Source organism: Suncus etruscus, chromosome 7 (genome assembly GCF_024139225.1).
Source record: "Suncus etruscus isolate mSunEtr1 chromosome 7, mSunEtr1.pri.cur, whole genome shotgun sequence".
Lineage (NCBI taxonomy): Eukaryota > Metazoa > Chordata > Mammalia > Eulipotyphla > Soricidae > Suncus > Suncus etruscus.
The window spans coordinates 53,468,901-53,493,212 of NC_064854.1; the positions used below are offsets into that span (position 1 = coordinate 53,468,901).

General features: G+C 52.3%; 1 protein-coding gene across 2 annotated transcripts in view; it reads right to left on the reverse strand.

Annotated features, from left to right (window-relative positions):
• The window catches only part of SMG7 (SMG7 nonsense mediated mRNA decay factor), a 45,005-nt gene extending 25,110 nt beyond the window's left edge, over positions 1 to 19,895 (reverse strand). For both annotated transcript variants that reach the window (XM_049776418.1, XM_049776417.1), the window contains exons 1-2: positions 19,744 to 19,895; positions 1,997 to 2,028 (exon numbers count right to left, since the gene is read on the reverse strand). In XM_049776418.1, coding sequence (XP_049632375.1) covers positions 1,997 to 2,028; positions 19,744 to 19,772 — 61 coding nt within the window. In that variant the 5' untranslated portion in view covers positions 19,773 to 19,895. The remainder of the gene's footprint in view (positions 1 to 1,996; positions 2,029 to 19,743) is intronic.
• Positions 19,896 to 24,312: the final 4,417 nt, after the last annotated feature.

The following is a 24,312-nucleotide window of genomic DNA, read 5'->3' on the forward strand; positions in this document are numbered from 1 at the left end:
GTTTTGTTTTGAGGTCATACTTGGCAGTGCTTAGGGGATCATGGGGTACTGGGAATTGAACCCAGTTTGATTTACTTTAATTTTTTGGTTTTGGGCCCATACTAGTTGATTCTTAAGATGTTACCCATGGCTCTGCACTTAGAGTCGCTCCTGGAAGGATTTGGGGGACCTTATGGGATTCTGGGATCAAACCCAGGTCAGCTGCTTTCAAGGCAGGTGCCCCTACCTACTGTACTATGGCCATGGCTCCACCACCACCCCCCTTTTTTTTGAAGGAGGTCACCCAGCTGTGCTCAAGGCTTACACATGGCCCTGTGCTCAGAAAATACTCCTGATGGACTCGAGACCTTCTGAGGTTCTGGGGATCAAGCCTGGGTTTGCTGTGTCAAGGGGTTCATTGGGGCTGGAGTGAAAGCACAGTGGTAGGGCATTTGCCTTGCATGCAGCTGACTCAGGACAGACGTGGGTTCGATCCCCAGCGTCCCATATAGTCCTCCAAGCCAGGAGACATTTCTGAGCGCATAGCCAGGAGTAACCCCTGAGCACTGCTGGGTGATTGCCCGCCCCCGGGGGAGGGGGGCAAAAAAAAAAAAAACTGAAGTCATCTTACTATAACAAAAGGGAAAGGCAGAGACATGCCCCATTTCTTTGTTTTGTTTTGTTTGTTTTGGGGGCCATACCTGGTATGCTCAGAAGTTACTCCTGAGAGTCACAGGGTATGGCCCAAAAAGCAAAAATAAAATAAAATAAAATAAAACAAATTGCTCCCGGCAGGCTCGGGGAACCATATGGGATGCAGAGGATAGAACCCAAGCCTCCTGGTCTGTCACTCTGTGCTATCACCCAGGCACATCTGCCCCATTTCTTTTTTTTTTTTTTTTTTTTTTTTTGGTTTTTGGGCCACACCCATTTGACGCTCAGGGGTTACTCCTGGCTATGCGCTCAGAAGTCGCTCCTGGCTTGGGGGACCATATGGGACGCCGGGGGATCGAACCGAGGTCCATCCTAGGCTAGCGCAGGCAAGGCAGGCACCTTACCTCCAGCGCCACCGCCCGGCCCCTATCTGCCCCATTTCTGCCTCAGACTCAAAGTCTGTGCTTCCAATGGCCCTGAGCATCAGAAAGCAGCTGAGAGTGTGTAGCGCAATGACAAACTGCTCATAACTGGGAACTGACACTCAACCATAAAGACCCAGAGAGTGGTTTAGGGCCATCTTTTCTTCTCTTTCCAATAGGTCAGGAGACCAGCCAGGGATTATTCTCAAGAGTATCAGCCCACAACTCCACATCGAAGAGAGAGGCCACCCTGACCAATTCTCCAATTCTTGGCTTGTTTCCAGGATAGCTTCACTCTTCCTGGGGACTCCACCACCAAGTTAGATCCCTCAATATTCACAAGCTCTTTCACCAGTTTTTACGTCTTGGCCAGCATATGCCGTGATACAACATACTGATCCCTCAGTTGCTGCCATGGCAACAGCTGGAAGGTGTTAAATAGTCAGTTCAGATGAGATTGGGAGCATTCACAGGGTGGTATGGCCATAGACTATTAAATAGTCAATTCATGTAGCATAGATGGAGGACTTAAGGGAGGGGTCCCCAAGCATTATTTGGGGACCTAACACAATTAGCGACCAACTAGGCCTAAAACTCAGTACCAGAAAATTGACAAAGTGCTGCTACTTGAGCCTGCTTTCTGGGGACTACCAGGGGTACCCCAGTGGGGTCAAGGAGTCTCCAGGACAGGGCTACCGCAATGCTTGGGGGGAGCCTTTCAATGCTGTGGGGTTGAACCTGGTAGGTGCCTGCAAGGCCTGCGCCCCAACCCATCCTCTCTCTCTCCAGTCCTTCTACAAAGTTTCTGGTATGACCTAAGGAAGCACCCCATAGGGAAGGGCAAACAACAGGTGCTGGGCAGCCAGGCCAGTGGTATAAGTGACATGGGGAGGCAACAGCGGCATCCCATAGGGTCCCTGAGCAGCAGGTGCAGAGCGTACCTGTCATGTCAGCCTTCAGGACTTCTGCCTGCCTGGAAAAGAGAGAAGAGCAGAGTCAGAGCCAGCCACAGTCACGCCTGGTGCCCACCCACACTCTGGAGTCACGATAGGACAGATGGTGACCCGTGTGCGGGCAGCCCCGCATCCCTACACAAAGCATTTTATTTCCGGCTGCTCTTGAAAGCAGCCCAGTCTGCATGATCCAGGACCCCACCAAGCCTGCTTCTCAGAGCTAAGCTGCCTTCTGGGGTCAACAGTCCCCTCCCTCTCCTGCCAGCACTATTAGCCCTCTGAGAGTCACTCCTCTGAGTCTCTTTGGAGACTTGAGTCCTTTTAATCATGCATGTGGAAACTTCCTTCTCTATAGGGGCTTCCACTCTGCAGCACTGAAATAAGCCCACACAGCTCACTGCTTGTCCCTCTCTAGAAGTGCCCAGGACAGCTTTCCCACAAGTCTCTGGCCCTTTAGCCTTGCCTCTAGCTTTCCCTCTTCCTCTCACCTGCCACTGAGCCCCCCAGCCACTCAGCGAAGTGTCACACTGTTTGCTCCCTTCTCTCGAACCCCATTTCCCTCTAAGGCCAATCAGGAGGACCTTCTGACTTCCCACTAATCGGAAGCCCCAGCACGACTGCGGAAAGAACGTCCAAGCTCTTGGGCACAAACACCATAAGCACAATCTAGTACTGTGTCCACTTCTTCCTCCAAACCTCGATGGTGGCTCTGGGCAGCTGCCACAGACTTAGGTGGCACACTGGGAAATGCAACCATGGGGAACTAACTGCATCACTGCTGGCCCAACCCAGGAACAGAAGCTCCAAAATCGAGACTGTTTGTCCAGAGTCGTAATTAAATACAAACTTACTCGTCCTGATTCCCCAAGTCCACACTATTTCTAGTCCTTCTTTAAAAGGATTTAAAAAAAAATAAAAAACTTCCCAAGGCCAGACCATAGTATAGTGAGAATGTTGACCTTGTATGTAACCAACCTCAGTTCAATCCTTGGCATCCTGTATGTTCCTTAAGAGTACTGAAAGGAGTGATTCCTGAGTGCAGAGCCAGGAGTAAGCCCTGAGCAATGCCAGGCATACACCCCTCCAATTTTTAAATAAAAGTATAAAATCCTTGCCAAGACTTTATTTCAAGTCAATTTCTAGTAGTTTAAAGTTAATGTAGGTAACTTGACTTCTTAGGGGGCTTAAAAGTATTGGGGGTGACAACAGCAGGTGCCAATTGTCATCATAAATATAAGAATCTGTGTCAGGGGCAAGAGAGATAGCATGGAGGTAAGGTGTTTGCCTTTCATGCAGAAGGACGGTGCTTCGAATCCCAGCATCCAATATGGTCCCCTGTGCCTACCAGGGGCGATTTCTGAGGTAAGAGCCAGGAATAACCCAAAAAGGAATCTGAACCAGAGAGATGGGTACGGTGGGGATTGTGCTGAATTGAATTTAACCCCCAGCATCCCATCCCCCAAGCCCTGCCAAGAGTGATGCATGAGCACAAAGTCAGGAAGAGTAAATCAGGAGCTTTGTTGGGTGTGGTCCAAAACCAAACAATAACCTAATTGCTGGGTGTGGTCCAAAAATCAAACAATAACCTAATCATAATTATTCATGCTAAGTAAAGATCAGAAACTATAAAGTGGACACACACACAGAGCTACAGATCAGAGACATCATGGAGTCTCGAGGTACTACCAGTACAGAGTCCACACGGCCCTGTGGGTATGGGCAGGAGGAAAGAGGAAGCTGGTGCTCCCAGAAGGGCTGATGACCAGTGGTTTTCCACCCAGCACTTCAACCAGCCAGATGCTCTCAAGGTCTTAACAGTCAGTCACAGGCTCTGCAACCTAGCTGATATGACAATTTATACCTCAAAGGGTTAATTTTGGCCTGGGCAGCTCCCAGACAAGGAAGAGCTATTTACCCAGGGAGAGAAGAATGTGGCATCAAGCTTAAGTGCCAGAATAGTGACAGGCCAGGGACACAGGAGCCTGACCCACAAGAGTGGAGGTGTGGGGGAGGCAAACTGGCTCAAATGGAGAGCAGACAGGGGTCCGGCCTTTCCTGGAGGACACAATGCTGAGCTCAGAGCAAGGACCCCAGAGAGGCAGAGCTGCCCCTTGAAAGCAGCATAAGATGCAGGAGATTCCTTTCAAAAGAGGGCATGCAAGGAAGGAAAGGAGAGAAAATTCTGGATTCAGAAGCTACCTAGAAAAGGCCAAGACAGGCTCCCAAGCCCAGAGAGGGAGCCTTGGCGTGCCCAGGGAAGGAGGCCAAGGATATTGGGTTCAACTGGGCAGGAGAGGGAACTGAATCGTCCAAGAGAGGCACTGAGACAGTGCCAGCCTCCCACGTTCATTCCCAAGTGGCAGGGAAAAGACGGTCCAGAGAGATGCATCCAGAAGCTAATTTCCAACAGGGAAAGACTGAGACCACTAATTCTAGCAATGGAAAGAGAAGGTGACAGATGCAGGAGTAGACTGACTGACCTTGCTGGGGAAGGGGCAGTGACAGCTGCAGGGGGCTGAGACACAAAGGAGATTTCAAGCCATAGCTTCCAGGATGCTGGGGAGAGAGAATGTCCCTTTGGGCACATTCCATTTGCAAATCGCCCACATCTCATTGTGGGGTATGGAATTCCTTTCCCTTACTGACAGAGCCCTCTCCCTCTGGAGAAGCCAAATTCTCATGTTTTGTTTTCCCTCTTCCCCTTTTAATACAACCACTTTACTAAAAAAAAAAAAAAAAAAAAAAAAAAGGCAAAGACAAGAGAGTTGCCCTTTTCCACTGTAGAGAGGAAAAAGGCCAAGGGAATGGTGGATGACGCTTATCCTGGTGTCCTTCTGGCACCATGGAAGATGCCTGGAAGGTGACTAGTGAGAAACACTAGAAACAGGCAGGCAGAATCAAAGTGGAGTCTGGAAAAGTGAGAAGAAAATATGTGTGCCCCAAGCCATAGATGTAAGGGGGTCAGGCAGTAACTTGGAATCGATCCCCAACATTAAATCCTCCAAGTACCACCAGGAGTGAGCTTTGAGCACTGCTGGGTGTGTGGACCAACCTCAGCACCCAAAAAGAAACATGAGGAGGAGGAGCAAGGATAGAAAGAGGTCCAGAGAAGTCAAATTGACACAGAGTAGACGGTGTCAGCATGCAAAGAAAGGAAATGTGGATGAAGTGGATCTTGGGTTCACTGCAGGAAGGGGTGGGTATCATGAAAGGCAAAGAGAATAAGGGAGAAAAGTGAGTGAGTCCAGAGATACTGTAAAATCAAGATGAAGCTAGAGTGATCATCACTAGTGAATAGGCAGAAGACTATAGGACTCATCCAAAACAGTGAATCTGCACATAAAAATGGGTGAAAGTTCCCACCCAGAATAAAACATTGGCTGGTGCTAAGAATGCCAGGAGCTTTCTTGGGAGGTTGGAAGATGATGTCCCCTGAGATTTTCAGGGCCAAGAAAGACAGGCCAGCAGGCAGGGTGTCTGCTTTATCTGGGCTGAATGAAGCAGGATAGATCCCAGGGCCCCTTAAGTGCAGAACCTGAGCATTATTGGGTGTGGCCCCAAACCAAAGAAAAAACACAAAAAACTTGAGAACAAGAGAGAAAGATAAGTTGGTGCAGAGCTGTTCCACCTCTGCCTAGGCATTGAATGTGAGGACAAGCCAGCCCCACCCACAAAAAGTGCTTTCTTAGGCAAGATTGGGATGCACAGAGGCTGTAGCCTATGGGTCAGCACAGCTCCCAGAAACTCCCACTGTAAACTCTCTATAGAGAACCCCAAGGAGAACAGAGAAGTGAGCCAGACCACCCGAAAGAAGAGAATCCTGGAGTTGCAGTTCAAACCCACCGCCACAAGCCCGGTCCCCTCACTGCCACCACAACACATTCAGTGAAGGGCCAAAGGTGGATCTGGGGGGGGGGGGGGGGAAGGTTAGGACAACTCCAAGGCAAAAAGGAAATAAAAACAAGAGTCCAGGGGCTGGAGAGATAGCATGGAGGTAGGGCATTTGCCTTGCATGCAGGACAGTGGTTTGAATCCCAGAGGTCCCCCGAGCCTGCCAGGAACAACTTTTGGCATAGAACCAGGAGTAACTCCTGAGCGATGCCTGGTATAACCCCAAAACAAAGCAAAACAAAAAAAGGCAAGAGTCCAACACCCCCAAAGTGCCGCATTTGCTTCTAGATGATATCATGGGTACAGGAGATGAGGAGGGATGTGACAAAATATCAAATTAGGAGTCAAGCTGTGAGCGGAGTCTGGGTCTCATCCGTTCAGTGAAGCAGACATGGCCGTGCCTAGCCAGACCCGGGAACCTGCCATATCCTGCCTGCATACCTGCACCCCATTAAACTCAACCTCCCACGGAAGATGGGGCAAGCCCAAACTCCTCACCTCTGCTCTGTCCACCCATCTTCTGCTGTGTCTCCCCTGACCCCAGTTAAGCAATTTACATGTGTGGGACCCCTCGGCATGCCCTAGGACCCAATGCCCATAGCTTTGTCAGAACAAGCACTAACAAGAGTCTGGGAGAGGTTCAAGAACTCCCTCCTGCCTGTCCCAGACTCACAAGCCAAAGGTGGGGTCCCACTCCCAGCCACACAGCCACACAGAAGAAGCCTATCTTCTGGCCAGCATGACAACATTCTGGCACTGACCTCTGGATACCACGATCACGTGTCACTCAGGCAGAAGATGAGCTCAAGTGACTCCTGCATGGAGGAGGGCACACAGGTGTCCTGCAACTGACCGACACAACCCAGAGCCCACACACCAGACACAAGGCAGACCATCTCCAACATTCCAGACAGAGGAGAAAAACCTTCAGGAACCCACAAAACACAAACCCCAACAAGAGAATCACCTTTCGGGGTGATGACATCATGGTGAAGGCAAAGGGGACACAGGTCAGCTTGTCATTTGCTTTTTGGATCAGAAAGGCCTCAGCTCTCCAAGCCTCCAGGTCCCCAGCCTCCTTCCTAGAATGACCCCACCCCTCCTAGGACACAGTGACAGCCCCAGCAGGAGGCCTAAAAGCCTTCACTGCGGCACATGGGTTCAGAGGGATGGGCCAGGGGCACTGCTCAATGAGGAGTCACAATTCGAGGTGGTCAAAATCAGGGTGTCCCAAGCAGCCCCTGGCAGGCCTTCAGGAAATTCTGGGAACAGCAGTGAAAACCCAAACAAATGGGGAGCCCCTGCTCATAGCATGAGACTAAAAAGATAAACAGAATCGGTGGAGATACAGAAAGGTACTAGGTGGGAGAAAGACTGAGATACACTAGGGTCAATAATGCTTAAGTTCTGCAGGTGTCTGAAAATGGCAGCTTTTTAGACCTTTATTCTATCTCCGAATCAGGATTTCTACATGTGAGAGGCAGTTTGAAGGATGGGGCAGGTATCCTGTGAAACAAAATCAAGACGTTCCTTGGCATGGACTAAAATCTAACCTGACAGTCAAAGGTATCGATTTAAAGCAGGGTCTAGGGGGTCACACTACCTGCACCCCACGGCTGCTGAGTCAGAAAAAAAAATGCACCATTTCTCAAGCCATCAACGCAATGCACATGCATAAGTCAGCTACTAAGTGGTTCTTCTCAGTCCTGTCACTGGCTTGCAAGGACACGACTTATGGGCCAATTCTGGGTTCTATGTGCGAAACCACTGTCCTTCAGACAGACTGCAAGGATGGGAGATGGAAACCTCTGCAGAGAAATTTGGGTCTGTGGAGCAACTGTACGAAACAGGGGCTGGCCTGCTCAGATATTCTGGTGCTGGAGCTAAACTGGCTACTCAGAAGCACCTGAGGGGATCAGGGTGGCATATTCTGGCTGTCCTGTGCTGAACCCCTTCAAAAAAAATCCCCTCTGCGCCCCTGCTTGGTTAGGAGTAAACAATGAAAGTACCTACCTCATTCAGGCAAATGTTCAAGGTCTGCTTGAGGGGCCAGAAAAAATGCTGAGGACCTTTTCGGAGTTAAGTGAGCTCTGAGAAATGTGAGCTATTCAGGGGCCTGAGTGAAAGGACAGCAGGAGGGCCCTTGTCTTGCACACAGCTGATCCTGATTAGAACCCCAGCATCCTATAGGGTTCCCAAGGACTCCCAGGAGTGATTTCTGGAGTGCACAGCCAGGAGTGATTCCTGAGCATCGCTGAATGTGGGCCCCCCAAAACAAACTGAAAACAATAGTCACTGCATCCTGACCACCAGCATCAGAGGGACTGAGACCCTTCCCAGCAAGCCTGAGCCATAACTGCTATTATTCTTTATTCTATAAATTAGGAAACTGAAGCCAAGACCTCACTCACACAGGCACCAGTTCCAAGGGGCTGGTGCCATCTGTCACCCTAGTCTGTAGTTGCATATTCAGAGAAAGGCATGAGGAAAACACCTCACCATGAACCTTGAGCTGCTGAGCACAACACAAAAGCCCCAAAACTTCCCTTCTCATCCTTTAGGACCAGCAGAACAAGCTGCTCTCTCTTATCCCCTGGCTTCCTTCTTGCTCTTTCTCATCACTACCACCCCCAGATCTTTCCCAGTCTGTGGGCCAGAGGCCATCCCCATGCTCCCGAGAGAGGGTTCTGGGGTGGTCCAGCAGTCATACTCACTCCAAGGGGACTCTGCAGCTCACCCCTCACCAGTCTCACCAAATAACAAGCTGCTAATGTCCCTCCAAAGGCCCAGGTGCCAACAGTTGCTGCTCTCTCAAACCTGACACGTCTCAAAGTACTGCCAGGAAAACCAGCTGGAAGGTTTTTATTCTCCTAATCAGGGGTGACACAGTTCCCTTTAGGTCTGCAAAAGTCCACTTGGTTTTGCATTTGGTCAGAAAAGACTATAATGGCTGAGCTGGTGCACTGAAAATCAGGTTTTATTTTTCTTCAAGTTGGAATCTGTGCCATATACAGAGTACGCAAACTATTTCTATAAAAATAAGAAACCTGAAACCTTCAACAGAACCCAAATTGGTTAAATAAGAAATTTGCATTAAACTATCAATAACAGAAAACGATTTGCCTTCACCCAGTTTTACATAAAATAAGATAGACCATGACATCAAATTTTAGGCTTAACTGGATTCAACACCTTAAAAAAATACACAGGGCTGGAGAGACAAGATAACAAGTAGGGAGCTTGCCTTGCATGCAGCTGACCAGGTTCCATCCTGGGACCCCATGTGGTCCCCTGAGCACCATCTGAGTGATCCCTGAGTACAGAGCCAGGAAGAAGCTCTGAGCACTGCCTGTGTTGGCCCCAAAACCAAACAAAAGCATTATTAGCTAATAAGTCCTGTCCCTGTAGTGAATCACCAATAACCTAAAACATCTTACATAACACATTAAAAGTAAATAGTAAAAATGAAGATAGTAATATGTGCATAGTAAGTGCTTTTAAAGGTAATAAAGAGAAAAAGAAAACCATATATATATATATTTTTTTTTTTTTTGGTTTTTGGGCCACACCCTGTGACGCTCAGGGGTTACTCCTGGCTATGCGCTCAGAAGTTGCTCCTGGCTTCTTGGGGGACCATATGGGACACCGGCGGATCGAACCGCAGTCCGTCCTAGGCTAGCGCAGGCAAGGCAGGCACCTTACCTCCAGCGCCACCGCCCGGCCCCAAAAGACTCTTTTTTTTTTTTTTTTGGTTTTTGGGCCACACCCGTTTGACGCTCAGGGGTTACTCCTGGCTATGTGCTCAGAAATCGCCCCTGGCTTGGGGGGACCATATGGGACGCCGGGGGATCGAACCGCGGTCCTTCCTTGGCTAGCGCTTTCAAGGCAGGCACCTTACCTCCAGCGCCACCTACCCGGCCCCACAGAAAACCATTTTTTAATAAAATGAACACCTCAATATATAAGCGGTCAGATAATACTACCCTTGAAGAGTTAATAAGCCAATCAGACACTTGCACAGTCTGAACAATTAAGAGAATTCCAAAGACAGAAAATGGAAATGAAAATAAGTAGACACAGGGACTAAAAAGTGTTAGTTCTGGGGCTGGAGAGATAACATGGAGGTAAGGCGTTTGCCTTTCATGCAGGAGGACAGTGGCTCAAATCCCGGCATCCCATATGGTCCCCTATGCCTACCAGGGGCGATTTCTGAGCAATGGAGCCAGGAGTAACCCCTGAGCACTGCAGGGCGTGACCCAAAAAACAACAACAAAAAAAAAATTAAATAAAAATAAAGTGTTAGTTCTGGGCAAAAATCAGGGAATGAGGGGCCGGGAAGGTAGCGCTAGAGGTAAGGTGTCTGCCTTGCAAGCGCTAGCATAGGACAGACCGTGGTTCAATCCCCTGATCCCCGGCATCCCATATGGTCCCCCTAAGCCAGAAGCGATTTCTGAGCACATAGCCAGGAGTAACCCCTGAGAGTCAAACGGGTGTGGCCCAAAAACCAAAAAGAAAAAAAGGGAATGAATGCTAATACGTTCATGGAAAAGATCACAATATCAATGCAGTTATATCTCAAAGTTTCAAACTCTCTATAGATCAAGTAGGCAGACAACCAAGTCAAACATCAACACCATCAACCAAACAGGGCCATCGAATATTCTTGCCAACCAAATACATGAGAATCACTCAAGACAAAGAGTGGGGTCAATCAGAAAGTAAGTCTCCAGAAACGGAAGAAAATGCAAAATCACAGGACTACCAACCAGTCTGAAGACAGCTGGGGTGATCCTGCCTCTTGGATCTGTGAAAGTTTTAGAAAGACAAGTAATCTTCCCTAAAAGTTTAGTAAAACTGACTAGTAAAGCCACAGGATCCTGGACTGCTGTTTTGGGGAGATGTTTGATTCAATTTCTGGACCAGTCTAGTCAAGCTATTTACTTCCTCCTGATTGTCTCAGAAGGCTGTGTGATTCTTAGAATGTGTCTATTGATTCTGGATTGTCTGTTTTACTAACCTCTGGTTCAGTGGCAGTATATCTGCAGTGTGTCACATCACTGCTTGGATCTCTCATTCAGAGGATACAGGGGGCTGGAGGTTACATCTAGCTGGGCTGAGGGAGCTGCTCTGTACTCAAGTCTTGTTCCTGACAGTGCTTGTGGGACTGTGCAGTGCTGGGGATCAAACCCAAGCCTCCCATTTGGAAAACATGGACTCAGCGGGTTGGGCCCACTGAGTTAATTTATTAACCCTTTTTTTCCCCTTTTGAATCAAAGTGGCTTTTCTTGTTTCTTTTTGGCTTTTGGGCCACAGGCTCCAGTGCTCAGGACTTACTCCAGGCTCTGAGCTCAAGGATCTTTCCTGGTGATGAGCTTGGGGGGGATGCCTGGGACCGAACCTGTGCAAGGGAATCGAACCCTTGTGTGCAAGGGAAACACCTTACTACCCACTGACTATACTATGGCTCCGGCCCTGTCTCTTTTTTTTTTTTTTTTTTTTTTTTTTTTGTGGTTTTTTTTTGGGTCACACCCGGCAGTGCTCAGGGTTACTCCTGGCTCCATGCTCAGAAATTGCTCCTGGCAGGCACGGGGGACCATATGGGACGCTGGGATTCGAACCGATGACCTCTTGCATGAAAGGCAAACGCCTTACCTCCATGCTATCTCTCCAGCCCCAAGAACTGTTTTTTTTTTTTTTGGTTTTTGGGCCACACCCGTTTGATGCTCAGGGGTTACTCCTGGCTATGTGCTCAGAAATCGCCCCTGGCTTGGGGGAACCATATGGGACGCCGGGGGATCGAACCGCGGTCCTTCCTTGGCTAGCGCTTGCAAGGCAGACACCTTACCTCCAGCGCCACCTACCTGGCCCCCGGCCCTGTCTCTTGAAGCAACCCGGGAGCCGAGATCTCCAGTTCCTCCTCACCAAGCTGCCTGTGAGCTGCTGGTACCCTTAGCCAGGGGAGCTAGACACTCAGCTCTTTGCAGCAAGTCCCAAACTCAGATGCTGGGCCCTGCTGTTCACATGCAGGAGGCATGCAGGAGGAAGGCCCCAGCAGGGCAAGCCTGTAGCATGATTGGGGGGGGGGGTGACGTGTGACACCAATTTGCTGAGTGATCTCAGAGCAGCCTCCATGAACTTAGGGCCCTTAGGGCCCCCCACTTACTAGCCTCCAGGCCAAGCATCGCTGCCCTATCCTCTGCTGGCCTCTATTGCAGAAGGCGGAGTTAAAGAGGAAAGTCGGAGCAGGCAACAGACACGCAGACATTGCTGACACCGCAGAGGAAAAAAAAAATCTCTAAGGACAAAACAAAAGCGAAAGTCAAAAAGAAGGGGAAACTTAATAGTAGCAGTGAGCGCTGGGACTACCAGTCTGATTTTGGCACTCACCACATGCTGCAGATAACCCACCTCAACAACTCACCTGCAGGTTCATCATCTGTGACATCCAGTGCAAAGAACCCCCCCAAAGGTGGTGCTGAGGGTTCAGAGGTGACAAATATGTCCAAAATAGTGTCTAGGGTGCCCTGTGCCCCCGCCTCCGTTCTCGATTTATTGTCAATCTTAGCAAAAGCAGAAAGCTATGGCCAGAGGGATAAGACAACTGGGAGGGTGCTTGCCTTGCACATAGCAGACCTAGGTCAGATCCCCAGCACCCCAAAGGGTCTCCCAAGCTTACCAGGAGTGACGCTCGAGCACAGAGCTAGGAGTCAGCCCTGATCACTGGTAGCTGTGGCCACAAAACAAGGAAAGAATTCTTTTGAACACGACAAAAAAAGACAAATAAAGTAAGCATCAAAACTTTTCTAAAAAAAGAAAGAAAAAAAGGAAGGCAGACATGCAGGCACAGGCCAGACAGAGCTGCACTTTTGAATAAATGTGCTGCAGATACACAGAAGGTTCCGGAAGTGCCAGACTATGGCGTCCTCAGTCATCCTTCCTGCCAACCAAACTGACAAAACAGAAGAGTTTGTGGGCCAAGCCAGCAGAGCCCTGGGTCCAGCAAACAGCCCGAGTAGAGCACTGGGGACAGCAGCTGAGATAAACAGGCCGAGGAAGCAGAGAAAGGCAGCGATGGCCGGGAAGGGCAGGGAAGGGGGAGTTTTGGCCGTGCTTGTGACCCCGCTCCCACTCTTAGCTGTGGCTGTGTTTGCTACACAAACAAGCCCTGATTGAGAGTGGGGAAGTGGTGAGAAATTTCCACATAAAAAGTAGTCTGAAAAGGACTGCTGCAAGTGCAGCGCCTCGTAGGCCGGATAAACGCAAGTCTGTGGATGTGTTACTGCACAGGGGTGAGGGGTGGAGGCTACAGGAGGACAAAGGACCACTGGAAAGATGCAAAGGGATGCAGAGGTGCTGGACTGCAGCAGGGAGCAGGTAAGTTTTGCACATAGCTGACCTGGGTTCAATTCCTAGCACCCCACATGTTCCCTGAGCCTCATCAAAACACCTAAGCCTTGCATATAGGTGACCCAGGTTCAAACTCTGGCATCCCATATGATCCCTGAGCACAGGACCAGAAGTAAGCTCTGAGCACCTCTGGGCTTAACCCAACAACCAAAATGAAAACAGTTAAAATGGGTACAAGTTTTCTGGGCCAAGGCTAGGCCTCACTGAGACAAAGGCCATTCCTAACAGAAATCCAAGCAGAGAATGCTTTGAAGAAGAGCAAAATGAAGGGCTGGGTGACAGCAAGGGGACAGAGTAAGAAAGCAGGGAGCACCAGCAGGGAAGTCTCGTCAAGGCCAGGAGCATCTGGGACATACAGCTGTCACAAATGGGAAGGATAGTGCTGGATCCCAGCAGGTAAAGGTCTCCAGTATGCCCCCCCTCACCCCCACTTCAAAGGGTCCTCTGACCCAAGATGTCGAGAAGGTCAGGAGAGGCTGTCTTGAATGCAGCAGGAAGGGAAGGAAGCACCATAGGCAACATAGATCAGAGCCAGCGAGTCTCCTGAAATGCCCCCCAACCAGAAGGGCTGTGGTTCACAAGGTCTCATGCACCCACACCCCAGTCTTATAGCGCATTCCCTGGACCACTGACAACTCTAATCACAACACCTCACCTGACTACACAGACACAGAGATAATACTAACCACAACACCTGTCAGCTCCCACATGACCCCCCTCCCCCATAGACACCCGGCTGATCCACTGCTCAATCATCCATTCTCTGAATAAGCTCAATGTGGCAAAGAAATCAGCCTAGGAGAGGAAGTAATAGCAGGAAGGCTGCTTTGCAGGTAGCTGATCAGTTTAATCCCTGGTACCCTAGATGGTCCCCTGAGCCCTGCCAGGAGTGATCCCCAAGTACAGAACCAGGAGAAAGCCTCAAGCACTGGCAGGCTTGGCCAAAAGTCAATTACAAAAATAAACCAAATTACTAAAAATTACCAAAAACCAATTACTAAAAGAATCCCACGGAAACTTTCAGGAGCCGATTCATGCCACCAGTAACTAAACCCTGAACACCCAGCCCAGGCGCACAATGAAGGAGGCAGCAAGAGAAATAAGCCTAATGAGGTTTGGTTTGATAGGCCCCCAGACTGATTTGGGAGAAGCTAAGGTGACTTGGGTCTGAGCAGAACTTGCCTTGAACACAGACGATGCAGGTTTGATCCCTGGCAGCCCTAGGGTCTCCCGGGCATTGTCAGGAGTGATCCCTGAGTGCAGACCTGGGAGAAACCCTGAGCATAGCCAGGTGTGACCCTCAAAGCTAAAATAAAACTAAAAAATACAAAACAGACACCGAACCAGTACAGAACACTGGTTTCTCTGCAGTTGACAGAGCACGGGCCAGATCATGAATCTACAAATTAAATGAAACATGGCTGCCGGCCACACTCACGTTCTGAATCCCACAAAACCCCATGGGAAGCAGAAATTCAGGCCCAAATGATTTAGCCAATCACTGTGTGGGCAGTGAAGGTGTCAGGAGCATAGAGGGAAAACAGCTCTTCAAAGCCTCAGGGGGGGCCCCAAACCCCCCCCCCCGGCAGTTTCTCTATTTGCTAAGTTACCACCATGCCTGACTGACTGGGACCAAAAGATCTCAACAGTTCTGGGCAGGACTTCCTGAATACGAAACTTAGATTCTCAGGGAGTCTCAAAGCTTCCAGAGCCCAGATCCCCAAGCCCAGAAACGTCCAGAAAATGAAGCCCATACTCCACACTGTCCTTCCCACTGCCCCCATACAGCTGAAGCTGGGTTTCCTCGCCCTTAAAAGACCCTGAACTTAGGTCTATGACACACAGTGACACTCTTTTAAGATTTTCATTTGTACTCAAATGCCTAATATTTCTGGCCACCTCAGAAGCCACCTGGAGGCACGGGCAGGATTTCTGGAGTGACTGTTCCCAAGGGGCAGTGAATCTGCACTGGAAAGAAAACTCACACCCAACCCCATGGAGGTCTGTATAAGAATCACATCAAAGAGATAGAAGACCAAATAAGAGGGGCTGGAGCAGGACACCTGGGGAAGAAGCTAGCCTGAGCTGGGTTCAGTCCCTATCTCACATCCCATAGAGTCCCCTGGCCTACTAGAAGTGATCCCTGGGTGCAGTCGAGTCAGCCATGAGGACTGCCAGTGTGATCACCCATATCAATAGTTGCAATGGTTATTCCAAAATGACTATTCTGGGGCTGGAGCAATAGCACAGTGGTAGGGAGTTTGCCTTGCACATGGCTGATCCCAAACAGACCTGGGTTCAATCCCCAGCGTTCTATATGGTCCCCCAGGCCAGGAGCAATTTCTGAGCATACAGCCAGGAGAAACCCCAGAGCATCACATAGTGTGTCCCAAAAACCAAAAAAAAAAAAAAGAAAGAAAGAAAAAAAGAGTGGGGCCGGGCGGTGGCGCTGGAGGTAAGGTGCCTGCCTTGCCTGCGCTAGCCTAGGACGGACTGCGGTTCGATCCCCTGGCGTCCCATATGGTCCCCCAAGAAGCCAGGAGCAACTTCTGAGCGCATAGCCAGGAGTAACCCCTGAGCGTCACAGGGTGTGGCCCAAAAACCAAAAAAAAAAAAAAAAAAAAGACTATTTCTTAAAAAGGGTAGAAGAGAGACCAGTGGTGGCTGGCAGACTAGTTAGAAAAAAGCCTGTGACTTTTTTCCTTTCTCTAATCGACCACCTCCAAGTCTGACCTGCTGCTGTGCTAATAACTTGGTTTTTTCCAACTTGATTCCAGTCCATGAACCTCCTCTCACCCTTTCACACCTTTGGGATGGCCCCGAAGTTTTCCACCTGTCTGCACTGTGGACTGCGCACTATGGATCAGTTTGGAAACACGAGCTCATGCCTCACTTATTGTCTCCCTGTGACCTAGTCCAAAGACACCCAACTTTATCTGGTCTACTCCTTACAAATGAACTTTATTCAGTCCAGCTGTTATATGAAAGGGAAATACATGTTTGGGGAGTGATGGGCCATACCCTCAGGTGTTCAGGGTTTACTCCCGACTCTACTCAGGGTTCACTCCTGGTGGTACTTGGGAGACCATGTGTCGTGCCAGGGATTGAATCCAGGTCAGGCAAGTGTCTTGTGTTCCAAACTATCTCAGGGAAAGGTTTAGAAAGCACCTGGAAGGTGCTAATATTTTAAGGAAAAAGGGGTCTAGAATTGAGATGAGGGCTATGGCGGGCAATCTTGGGCACTTTGGCAGTGATGACAGGACAATAACTCTGTACCTCTGTAGCACTCCTGCTCGCCAACTTACCTGAATGAAACTAAGAACCTTGGTGTATCTTTCTATTTTGTCAAGCCTGAAAACATTAGACTCTCCCACATGCTTGTCTCAAGCTTCCATTCATGTCCCACTGAATTTTCACACCCGCTCATGAGCTATCAGCACAAATGCCACTTCCGGTCTCCCAGCACATACCCACATGCAGCCTCTCCATTACCCTCTTCCCATGCTAAGGATCTTTTTTTAAAATCTGTCACAGTGCTTTTATTGGGGTATGTGGGAGGTCCTCCTCAGCAGTGCTTGGAGGCCAACAGTCTACCTTAGAGGTGAAAAGGAGACAAAGTGGGCCTGGAGAGATAGCACAGCGGTGTTTGCCTTGCAAGCAGCCAATCCAGGACCAAAGGTGGTTGGTTCGAATCCCGGTGTCCCATATGGTCCCCCGTGCCTGCCAGGAGCTATTTCTGAGCAGACAGCCAGGAGTAACCCCTGAGCAACGCCGGGTGTGGCTCAAAAAAAAAAAAGAAAAGAAAAGGAGACAAAGTGGTGGGGACTGAGGGTTTCCACAGCTTGAAGCAAGACTTGGTGGGTACCTCTCCTCATCCTTCAGGGCCAGAGTGCCTCCCTGTTCCCTTCTCCCTCTCAAGCTCACCATGACCCACCATTTCCATGACATGACACCTCAGCTCGCTTCCTCTAGCAAATTTATTCAGCGGCAGGGAAACCAATTTTTTTCTACATGAGGGTGCAGCAGAAACATGCTAGGTCATGATCTTCTACCAGCCCTGGGCAGCGCCTCTTCCTAAAGCCACGGGCAATTGAAATGACCGACCACGGGTGACCAGCCAGCATTCTCCCGAGCTGTCTGCAGGCCCAAGAATAAGAAGACAGCTGCCACCACACCTGGGCTGGAAAGCCCAGAGGAAGAAGAGGAGGACCAGCACCAAGACTTCTGCAGTGACCCCAAAGGGCATCAGTCCGCACGCTTGCCTCCCTGACTCCCAGATGCCTGCTCTGCTCACTGACCCCTGGCTGGTAGACTATTTCAATACCGAGTTCACCCTTATTCTTCCCTCCCTTCTCCTACAAAGGGGGACCAGTCGGAGGCAGCCATGTTTCTCCCAAAGAACTTTTCAGGTTCCCACTTCCATGGCCTGCACACATATCATTGAGCTGCACATTTCTGGTACCGCATTCTTAGTACTGTTCCTGGCCCTCATTGCCAACCAGCAGTCAAATACATATTCTAAGTTTGGAGCTCAGAAACCTCTGGCCTGCACCAGAGCCTCCTCACCTGCAGAATCCATCCACCCGGCTCAGACTCAGTCCTGAACAGAGAAGGCTGGTGGGGACAGCCCCTCACATGTCCTCAAGAATCACCCCAACATGGGGCCGGAGAGATAGCACAGCGGTAAGGGCGTTTGCCTTGCACAGGGCTAACATAGGACAGACCCAGGTTCGAAACTTGGCATCCATATGCCTGCCAGGAGTGATTTCTGAGCCAGGTGTGACCCAAAAACAAACAAACAAACAAACAAACAAAAAAGAATCACCCCATCGAAGACATGCGCCTCTACTCTGGTCACTGACAGCATCCTGCACCAAAGACACACTTGCAGACTTCCTGGTGTTGCCCCCGAGCACAGTCGAAGGCCCATAGCTCCCCACACCTATTTGTGGCAGGAAGGAATGAACCCAGGCTGGCCTGGTCAGAGCTAAGAGGTGCGATCCTCAACAAGTCTGACTCGTTTGCACCACACTTGCCTCATCAGCAGGGTCAAGGGGCCACGCTTCCAGCCTCTGTTCCTGGGGCACTGACAGGGGCAGCCACCCCTCTGCTTCTGCCTGGTGCTGAGGGTTGACTCCTGACTCTGTGCTCAGGAGTCACTCCTGGTGGGTTCAATGGACTCTACGGGTGCCAGAGATTGAACCTAAGTCGGCTGCGTGCAAGGCCAGCGTGCACCACTGAGTCTGAATCCTGAATTTTTGGAGGGACAAATCACCCAAAGTCTTTTCTGATGCTCCTCAGAGGCAGTCCTCATACCTGAACAGGCACCTTTTATGTCTCCCCCCAAAATATGTGCCCATCAAGCTGTCCCAGAGTGTCCCACCCTTGAGCAGGAGGGCTACCCTGAGCTTCCACAGCCCTCAACCAGTCAGTCCAGTGGATTCTCTATGTACAAATCACTCGGCTCAGCAATAAAGGGACTGCAGTGGGGGAGGGTGACCCACCACCCCCAAATGCTGCGCTGAGGCCTAGCTGCAAAATGGTCCAGGAGGTGATGCTGACAGGTGCTATCCTGGGGTTCCGGGGGCTCCGATAGTGATCAGAGAATCCCACGAATTCCCTTATGACCTTGACAGCAGGTCCCAGCACACACCTCCACCCCAGTGGCCCAGACCCCTCCCACAGCCATACAAGAGTGTCCTTCTCACACAAGGTCCCTGTTTTAGAACCCTCCAGGCTCTCCCGTGGGGTAGGAAGCAGCCCCATGAACCCTGTTCCCACAAGGCCACGTTCGAGGGGTCCCCCACTTTCCCACGGGGGGGTGGTGGTGTCAGCTTGCCAACGAAACCCGAATAGCCGGGTCCCTCTGCCTGCTCGCAGCACCCCATCCCCCGCCCCTTACCTCTCTAAGCCGGCAAGGAGGAGGGAAGAAGGTGGGGGTAAAAAAAAAAGGGCGCACAATAGCCGGCTGGAACCTTCCTTCCCCTACAGCTGAGCCTCGGAAATCCCGAAAACGAAAACGAAGCCTCCCTGGGGGAGAGGGGAGCCCGCCGCCCTCCTCCCCGGACACACACACACACACACACACGCGCGCGCTCACGCACCCCGGAGCCCCGCTCCTCCAAAGCACGAGGCTCGCCCGTGCACGGCTTGCCTGCAGCAGCGAGCGCGATGTCCTCGGTGCTGCAGGTGCAGCAGCGGGGGGCGAGCGGGGACCCCGAAGCCCGTGCACTGCAACAACTTCCCACAGACACACATACCCGGGCATGAAGAGCAACGCGGCCGGTGCCGGGACCCCCCCTAAACGCACACCCCCCCCGAATAAAGCCAGCAAGCGCCGGCCTGGCTTGGGAGAGGGCGCGGGGAGAGGGCTCCAAGCCCCCCAGGACGCCCCCGGAGTCCAGCCAGGAGCCCCCAGCCCGCGCCGCGGGGCTCACCGGAGATACTGCGCGCTCGGCAGGCTCATCGTCCGCCGCCGCGTCGTCTCCCCGACCGCCCCGACCAGCCGCGCCGGGTTCGCTCAGGCGCCTCGGAGCGGGCCCGCGGCCCCGCGGGTGCAGGCGGCCGCCGCCATCTTCGTCTGGGTCCTGCTGCTGTGCCGGCGCCGCCTCGCTCCTCGCCTCGCCTGGCGTCGCCGGGCCGCGCTCGCCGGGCGCGGGGGTGTGGGAGCGAGCGAGGCAGCGAGCGAGGGAGCGCGGGGGGCGGCGCGGGGCCGGGAGCGCGGGCGGGCGTGCGGCTCGGGCTGCGGCTGCGGCTGCTTGTGCGGCTCCGGCCCGCGGAGGGAGCCAGCGCCGGGGACACTCCGACCCGGGAGGGGCAGGGGGCGGGGGGCAGCGCCGGGCGCCGCGGAGGGAGGAAGGCCGGCGGGCGGGCAGGAAGGCCGGCGAGAAGCCGGAAGTGCGCGCGAGTCTCGCGAGACTTCAGCCGCGCCGGCCCACTTCCGCTTCTCGCGGGAGGTGAGTGCGGCGGTGCTGGTGGCGCCGCCGCTGCCGCCGGGCGGGGCTTCTGGGCGGCCTCGCGGCGGCGGCGGCGCCCTCGAGTCGTTTTCCCGCGCTTGGGGGCTCCCCCGGCTTCACGGGGCACATCGAGTCCGAATCCGCCGGGAGTCACGCTCTAAGGCTACCCCCCCCCTTCCTTCCTCGTCTGGCCACGCCCGCCCTCCCGCCCGCTCGCTCACTCACTTCCGCCTTCCTGGTGTTTTATTTTTTAAGTCCCGCCCCCGCCCCTTCGCGTCACTCTTTCCCCCCGGAAACGCGGCCCCTGCGTTCGAAGGTTCCGCCCGCGCCGCGGTCCTCCTGCGCGCTCCCCGAAGTGTGACGCCAAAGGACTTCCCCCGCCCTCCTCCCCCTGCCAGCCGGGAGAGTCTGGTTTGAGGCTGCTGGCCTGGGGGCGGGGCGGGGCGGAGCGGAGTGGAACTCCCCCCCCCGTCCCCCGAGTGGAAGCTCCGCTCGGATTGGCTGAGCCGTTGCCGTGGCAACCGCCGGGCGCTGTGGCTGTCATTGTCATAGGAACCGCTGGAGCGGGCGGCCGGGTGACCCCCGCCTCCGCCTTTCTCCCCGGGAGTGCCGCGGCGCAGGATTCCCGGGGACTTGCCCAGGGTTTCCCCCCTTGGGTGTCGTTCGTTCGCTTCCAGACACCCCGAGGCCTATCCCGCCCGCATGGCGGGGTTTGGGGGGACCCCTCCCCGCGGGAGTCCTGACCCGAGATGGTGGGGTTCGCACCACGTCTCCCCAATCCACCCCTTGCTCTGACATTCAGGGGAACCTGGCAGTCCCATCGCTTCTAGCTTGGGGGCTTGGGGTTGGGGATCGGAGCACGCGGGGACGCCCAATTCTTCCCAGCCTGGGCACCCCGTTTCCCGGGGGCGGGCCCCCCAAAGCCGCCCCTCGACCTTCACGAAAGCTCCGAAGCACTGAGTGCTCGCTCACTCCGACCTGGCTCTACCCGGTCGGCCCTCCACGGAGGCAGGACGCGGCGGGCGCGCGCCCCCCACCCGCATGGAACCCCGAACTCGGAGACGGGGGTCCCCCGCCGCGTTTTCCCACGGACGTTCATTCTTAGAACCGTTGGCGCGGAGGAGCGATTACGGGTGCTGAATGCGGGTTTAGGGGTGGCGGGGCTGGGCTGCAAAGACTGGCATGTGCTCCGAGGCTGTTTTTCACCCCCCGGGGCGTCCTGGACTTTGGTGCCTCGTTTGGGGACCTGGGGACGGGGCTAGGTGGGCGAGTGAGAGCAGCTGCCCTTCACGAAGCGCTTTGGAATCTAGAACCCTGTGGGACCCACGGATCGGTTGCATGCAGGTGTTGGGGCGCGGTGCGGGAGTTGCGCGTTCGGTGGCCTGGGACCGCACCGGGAGCTCTTATTTTCCAGCCCCTGCGGTGAATTCGGAGGCATCGCGGGTCCACGCGGCTCCGAAACCAGCCCCGCCCCCTCACCCCTGCCCAGTGTGATGCTGCGGCGTGACGCCCCCCCCCCCCCGGTCTGTCCGCTGCAGCACAAAGCGGCCTCGGCCCCACGCCGGGCTGCATGAAGCGGGCACGCCGCCCAACGGGGACAACGGCGCCGCCAGGTGGGAAGCTGCAGCATCTTGGCCATAGATTCAGTCTTTTTTTTTTTTTTAAACACGGTGGGGCCTGATTGAGGGGACTGCTCTTGTTTTGCACTGGTTCGATTCCAGGCATTTAACAGGGTTCCCCGAGCATCCTCGGTATTCCATCCCAGAGCACAGAGCCAGGAGTCAGCCTTGAGCACTGCCCTCCTCCCCAAAAAGGAAAAAATTTTCAAGGATTTTTAACCAAAACAGAAAATGTTTTTTTTTTGTTTTTTTCGGCCACACCCGGTGATGCTCAGGGGTTACTCCTGGCTATGCACTCAGAAATCATTCCTGGCTTGGGGTGACCATATGGAACACCGGAGGATCGAACCACGGTCCATCCTAGGCTAGCATGGGCAAGGCAGACGCCTTACTGCTTGTGCCACCACTCGGGCCCAAAAATGTTTTTTATACTCGAGAGAATATATATCAGGCAAGGCGCTTATATTCAGCCCATCCGAGTTTGACCCCCCCCCATATCTTAGGTCCCCTGAGCACTATCAAGAGGTGATATCTGAGCACCCCCTGGGTACAACACCCCAAAAAGTTGTATCCTGTACTCTCAAGATCCCTTTGGTCATGATCCAACACCTTTTATTTATTTGTTTATTTATTTTAGTTTTTGGGTCACCCCCGGTGGCACTCGAGTTACTCCTGGCTTTGTGCTCAGAAATCGCTCCTGGCTGGCTCGGGGGACCATAGGGAATGCTGGGATTCTTACCATTTGTCCTTGGTTGGCTGCGTGCAATAAGTGCCCTACTACAGCAATAAGTGCTGTGCTACCTCTCCATTTCCAATCCAACACCTTTTATTGTCTGTGGCTCGTAGAACTAGTCAACAGCATTGTCAACCATCAGTCAAAAGGTGAAGTGAGTTAACTTGGTTCTCATTGGGGACAGGTGGATGCTGGCAGGCAGAAATGAGAATCATAGGGCCGGAGAGATAGCATGGAGACAGGGCGTTTGCCTTGCATGCAGAGGGGGTGGTGGTTCGAATCCCAGCATCCCATATGGTCCCCTGAGCCTGCCAGGAGCTATTTCTGAGCATAAAGCCAGGAGTAACCCCTGAGCACCGCCAGGTGTGGTCCCTTCCAAATCTAAATAAATACATAAATAAATAAGATGTTTTTTTTTTTTAAATAAAGTGCCTTACTGGGCTAGAAGATACTACAGCAGTTAGGACACTTGGCCTTGCAGTGGTCTATCCAAGTGGAATCCCAAATCCTTCATAGGGCTCCCCAAGGAGTGATCCCAGAATGCAGAACCAGGAATAACCCCTGAGCACGGCCAGGTGTGGCCCAAAAAGTCAAAATCAGAGAAATATAAAGAATGCAATATATAGAATATTATCAGCCAGATTGTAGACAGCCAAATCTCTGGGGCAGATGGGTTATGGGAAGGGGGACAATTGTCTTGATTTGATTTCCAGTTTTTAGGCCACACCTAGTTGTGCACAGAGGAGCTTCTTGGCTCTGTGCTCAGGAATCATTCCTGGAAGGGCACAGAGGACCCTATGTGGTGCTGGAGATCAATCCCAGGTTGTCCTCATACAAAGCAAGTGCCCTAACCACTGCACTATGGCCCCTGCCTTCTCATTTTCTGATAGCATCTCAGCCTTTCCATGAACCCTCCCCCAGTGTGCATTTCTGTATTTAACCTACATATTCCAAGTGTTTCCATTAACCGCCCCCTCGTAAAGTGTATTATTTCCACTGTGACAAACAGGAGGATTTTCCAGCCCTGGCCCAGGTGCTCTGGAGTCCCGCCCCTCAGGCCAGAATCTCAGCAAGCCATCCAGGTGATTCCTGCTCCTAAGAATGAGTCTGGCTCCATCCACCCGCACTTAGGCCTAAAATACCCCCTTTTTGCTCCACATTTCTCAGGCCATGGGTCACAAATCTTTCCAAGACAGTTCACCAAATCAGTATTTATCCATTTCCTCCAGTGGAAAGGCCCAGCCTAAAGTATAGCCACAAAAAGCTTGATGTGTTGAGCATTTGCTTTGCAAGCAGGAGGCCCCAACTTGGATCCTCAGCTCCATAGCAAACCTGGAACCTGTCCTGATGCTTTCCTGGTCACTGTCTCTTAGTTCCAGCACCGGAGGGTTTCTTAGAGGTTTGCTACCTTTTGGCTTCCACCTACTCCAGACTTGCCTTGCCCTTTAGAAACCTTTTCTTCTCAGCCCTACCACTACCGGGGTGTGTGTGTGTGTGTGTGTGTGTGTGTGTGTGTGTGTGTGTGTGTGTGTGTGTGTGTGTGTGTGTGTGTGTGTGTGTTTTGTTGGTAGCTTTGGATCATTGCCTCTTGTCCCACTGTGTATGTTCAGCCCTACCACTACCGTCGGGGTGTGTGTGTGTGTGTGTGTGTTTTGTTGGTAGCTTTGGATCATTGCCTCTTGTCCCACCGTGTATGTT